The 4,279-nt window shown below is 34.4% G+C and overlaps 1 protein-coding gene across 1 annotated transcript; it reads left to right on the top strand.

Annotated features, from left to right (window-relative positions):
* Positions 1-2,802: 2,802 nt before the first annotated feature.
* On the top strand, positions 2,803-3,195 carry LOC127102767 (uncharacterized mitochondrial protein AtMg00820-like). Its single transcript, XM_051040102.1, has one exon. The coding sequence runs from the start codon at positions 2,803-2,805 to the stop codon at positions 3,193-3,195; it is 393 nt and encodes a 130-aa protein (XP_050896059.1).
* The last annotated feature ends 1,084 nt before the right edge of the window (positions 3,196-4,279 follow it).

A 4,279-nucleotide genomic window follows, 5' to 3' on the forward strand; every position in this document is an offset into this window, starting at 1 on the left:
TTAGACAAGTCACATAGTGCTACATTACACCAGGTCCCTCCATATGCATTATCTTGATTCAGTGTACCTGGTTATTAGTTACACGAATCATATATAATTAGAGTACATGATTTTGTCTTTATTAATTTGTTATTGGTAGCTTGTACATTAAGTTAGCTTGATTCTTGGATCGTGATTGATTCTCTTTCTCTTGTATATGTACCATGACTTGTAATGAATAGGTATCCTTTTGACCATTCTATTTGTCTTTCTCACTTAGTATCAGAGCATTAATCTTGAAAGCTCTCGATCCACCATAACCACAATGACAACCGCTGCAAACTCAAAGAAAAATGACCTACCAATATCAATTTTTGTAAAGCTGGACATAAAGATTTTTCTCTTATGGAGGTCACTAGTTTTACCTATCATTAGGGGCTGTAAAATAGATGGCTATATGATAGGATCAAAGGAATGCCCTCAAGAATTCATCATTGTTGTTGATTCAAGCAAGACAAAAAATCCAAGCTTTGAAGAATGGGTAACAGATGACAAAATGTTGCTTGGTTGGCTATTAAATTCAATGACCACTGATGTAGCAACACAATTGATGCATTATGAAATCTCCAAACAACTTTCGGATGAGGCTCAAAGTTTGGCAGGTGCTCACTCCAAATCTCAAATTACATATTTGAAATATGAATTCCATGGTACAAGAAAATGAAATCTAAAAATGGAAGAGTATCTGAATAAGATGAAAAAGTTAAATGATCAACTAAAGCTAGCATGTAATCTTGTCACAATCTCAGATCTAATCATTCAAATCTTGAATGGTTTAGACTCTAACTACAACCCTATAGTAGTCAAATTGTTAGATCAATCATCGCTCACTTGGCTTGATCTACAAGCTCAACTCTTAGCCTTTGAAAGCATGCTTAATCAACTTAATAACATCACAAATATGTCTCTAAATGCTTCTGCAAATGTTGTCAACAAAGCTGAGTACAAAGGCAACAAATTCAACTCAAACACACGAAACTCGAATAGGAAAGGTTCCAATTTCAGGGGCTATAGAGGAGGAAAAGGCATAGGGAGAATGTTCAAACCAACATGTCAAGTGTGCAACAAAACAGGTCATATAGAAATGAATTGCTTCCACGGGTTTGAAAAATATTACTCAAACTCAAATTTATCAACTAATGCAAACAAAGGTGATACACACAATGCATATCTAGCCTCACCTCACTATGCATAAGACTATGATTTGTACTTTGATAATGGTGCAACCAATCATGTCACACATCAAACACAAAAGTTTCAAGATTTAACTGAGCATAATGGTAAGAATTCACTTGTTTTTGGAAATGGTGTTAAGCTATATATTATTGGTACAAGTTCATCTAATCTAAATTCACTTAAATTGCCTAATATGCTATATTTTCCAGACATTACCAAAAATATCCTTAGTATATCTAAAGTTACTCATGATAATAACATCATTGTAGTGTTTGATGTTGATTGCTACTTTGTGAAGGACAAGATGACAAGGAAGGCACTTCTAAGAGGGATACTTAAAGATATATCGTACCAACTCTCAGGGTCAGATAATCAATCCAATGACCCTTGTGCCTACATCTCAATCAAGGAGAGATGGCATAGAAAACTTGGACATCCCAATAATAAAGTACTATACAAAGTCTTGAAGAATTGCAAGATCAATACACCACCTAGTGATAGTGACCATCCCACTTTTTATGAATCTTGTCAATTTGGGAAAATGCATCTTTTACCTTTTAAGTCTTTTGTTTCACATGCTCTTGAGCCCATTATACTTGATCCATACAAATGTATGGGGTCCTTCCTCAATAAATTCCACTTCTGGTTTTAAATACTATGTCCATTTCATAGATGACTATAGTAGATTACTTATATTTTTCCTTTGAAACATAAATCTAAAACCATACTTGCTTTCTCTCAATTTAAAGACTTGGTGGAAAATCAATTGAACAAAAAGATAAAGACTATCTAATGTGATGGTGGTGGTGAATTTAAACTAAATCACAAACAAACATTAGAAACATGCATACAATTTAGAATGCATTGCCCCTACACATCCCAACAAAATGGTAAAGTTGGGAAGAAGCATAGACATATTGTTGGTCTAAGCTTAACTCTACTTGCTCATGCCAAAACACTAATGTCCTTTTGGTGGGATGCTTTCTCAATTTCATTTTATTTAATCAATAGGTTGCCTTCCATAACAAATTTCAATGAAAGTCCCTACACCCTAATCACCAAAAAGAACCTGACTATAATGCTTTAAAACCTTTTGGATGTGTCTGCTATCCTTGTCTCAGAGCATATAGTCAACATAAACTGCAATTCCACACCATAAGACATGTTTTTCTAGGCTATAACAACACTCACAAAGGCTATAAGTGTCTCAACTCTCATGGAAGAGTCTTTATCTCAAGACATGTTGTGTTCAATAAGAATCACTTTTGTTTTCATGATGTCTTCCTTAATACAAAAAGGCCATTGGAAGAGATATCTAGTACTGACTCTTTACATAGTTTGTTTCCTCTATATCTTACAGGTGATGACAACAAATGAAACAGAAGCAACTGTAATTCAAGATAATATCTCACCAACTGCAAGTATTGACACTCAACAACAACTCATTATTCAAGATGAAGGTGACTCAATCAATGTAGATGAAAACAATATTGAAATAATGGCATTAAATGAAGAAACAATTGAGATAAGAAATAACAATAATTAGGAGACATCAATTATCAACATGAAGTTGAGGCAACTCATAAAATGTGTACTAGAATAAAAGCATGGACTTATAAACCAAAATTACCCTACATTGGTCTCATTAAATCAGAAACGCAAGATACTGAACCAAGAAATATGAAGGATGCACTCGCTAGTCCACTTTGGAAGGAAGCAATGAGCAATGAGTGCAAAGCTCTCATGTCCAATGACGAATGGAATTTGGTACCATACACAGGCCAAGAAAATATTATTGACTCAAAGTGGATCTTCAAAACCAAGTACAAAGCAGATGGATCCATTGAAAGGAGAATGGCAAGATTAGCTGCTAAGGGCTTTCAACAAACTGATGGATTAGACTATGATGAAACATTCAACCTTGTGGTAAAGGCCATCACAATTAGAATTATCTTGTTAATAGAATTTCATCTCAATTAGGATATTAGACAATTGGACATAAACAATGCATTTCTCAATGGCTACCTAAAAGAACATGTCTACATGTATCAACCAGAGGGATTTCTCAACTCTACACATCTAAAAACTATCAAAGGCAATATATGGTTTGAAACATGCACCAAGAGCATGGTATGATAGCCCCAAACATGCATTGTTAAGTTGGGGATTTTAGAATACCAAGAGTGACACTTCATTATTCCTTCTCAAAGGTACTAATCACACAACTTTTCTCCTCATTTATGTTGATGATATCATCATCACAGGTAGAAATAAAAAGTTTATGGAAGCCTTTATCAAAAAATTAAACATTGTGTTCTCATTAAAAGATCTTGGCCAATTGCATTACTTTTGGGGAATTGAAGTGTATAGAAACAGTAGTGGCTTGTACTTGAAGCAATCCAAGTACATTAGAGACTTGCTCAGAATGTTTAACCTTAAAAAAGTCACCGCCTGTCCAACACCAATAGTAAGTGGTAGGAAATTTACAATTGATGGGGAACCAATGAAAGATGCAACTTTATTCAGACAAGCCATGGGAGCCCTGCATTATTTCACCAACACAAGACCTGACATAACCTTTTTTGTTAGCAAGTTTAGTCAGTACATAAGTTCTCGTATAATGGAATAGTGGAAAGGCATAAAAAGAATTTTTACATATCATAAAGGCACCATTGATCATTGTCTACATATTAAACCATCAAATGATCTAGACATCACAGGTTTTTCAAATGCATATTGGGCAATAAGCATAGATGATAGAAAATCAATTACAGGGCACTGTGTTTTTCTTGGTGAAACTCTAGTGTGTTGGTCCTCAAGGAAGTAAAAGGTAGTGTCAAAATCATTAACTAAGTCAGAATATAGAGCATTGGCAAATGAAATGACTTGGATATGTTCACTAATGCAAGAGTTAAAATTGCTTCAATTGAGAAAGCATGTTCTATGGTGTGACAATCTAAGTGCTAGAGCTCTTACTTCAAATCCAGTGATCCATGCTAGAAGTAAACATATTGAAATTAATGTGCGCTACATCAGATACAAAGCACTACAAAATGAAGTCACA

This window comes from Lathyrus oleraceus, chromosome 7, assembly GCF_024323335.1.
Source record: "Lathyrus oleraceus cultivar Zhongwan6 chromosome 7, CAAS_Psat_ZW6_1.0, whole genome shotgun sequence".
Lineage (NCBI taxonomy): Eukaryota > Viridiplantae > Streptophyta > Magnoliopsida > Fabales > Fabaceae > Lathyrus > Lathyrus oleraceus.